At 39.2% G+C, this 630-nt stretch overlaps 1 protein-coding gene across 1 annotated transcript in view; it reads right to left on the bottom strand.

Annotated features, from left to right (window-relative positions):
- LOC106876237 (uncharacterized) overlaps positions 1-630 on the bottom strand; it is a 7459-nt gene that overhangs the window by 5998 nt on the left and 831 nt on the right. Inside the window, exon 2 of the mRNA XM_052976511.1 lies at positions 220-625. Coding sequence (XP_052832471.1) covers positions 220-625 — 406 coding nt within the window. The remainder of the gene's footprint in view (positions 1-219; positions 626-630) is intronic.

The following is a 630-nucleotide window of genomic DNA, read 5'->3' on the forward strand; positions in this document are numbered from 1 at the left end:
AAGCCTGAAATATAAATGGGTCCGCAAGTCAAAATGTTTGAAAACCCCTGATATATATATATCGATACTCACAGACACACACACACACACACACAAACACACATGTTCCTCTACTAATGTGTGTGTATGTATGCATATATGTAGGTAGATATGTAGTTAGTAAGGTTTGTAGATAATTAAATAGGTAGACCGACATGAATTTTCAGTGAAATTAAATACCTTAATTAGAATAGCAATAAGTATTGCTATCATGATAACAACGCAAATAAAAGACAAGATTTGCCATTTATAACGTTTACACCATTGTGTTGTGCGTGGTATCCTTCCTTCATCGGTCAATGGAAGATTCACAGAGTCCCTATTTTGACTACATTGTGTGGTGCTGGAACGGCTTCTTTCCTCAACAGGTCTGCTGTCTTCAACATGTGTCGTATTTTGCTTGTTTGTTTCATCAACTGAAGATTCCTCAGTCGTTTGAGGAGCCACGGGGACTTCATTTTGACGTTGTCCACCAGCAGGTCTCCTATTTCTTTCGGTCGTTTCAGTAACCCCTAATCCCTCAGATGTCCTATCTTCCTCAGTCGTTTGAGTAGAGACAGAGACTTCATTTTGACGAGTTGCTTGTCTACC

This window comes from Octopus bimaculoides, chromosome 24, assembly GCF_001194135.2.
Source record: "Octopus bimaculoides isolate UCB-OBI-ISO-001 chromosome 24, ASM119413v2, whole genome shotgun sequence".
Classification (NCBI taxonomy): domain Eukaryota; kingdom Metazoa; phylum Mollusca; class Cephalopoda; order Octopoda; family Octopodidae; genus Octopus; species Octopus bimaculoides.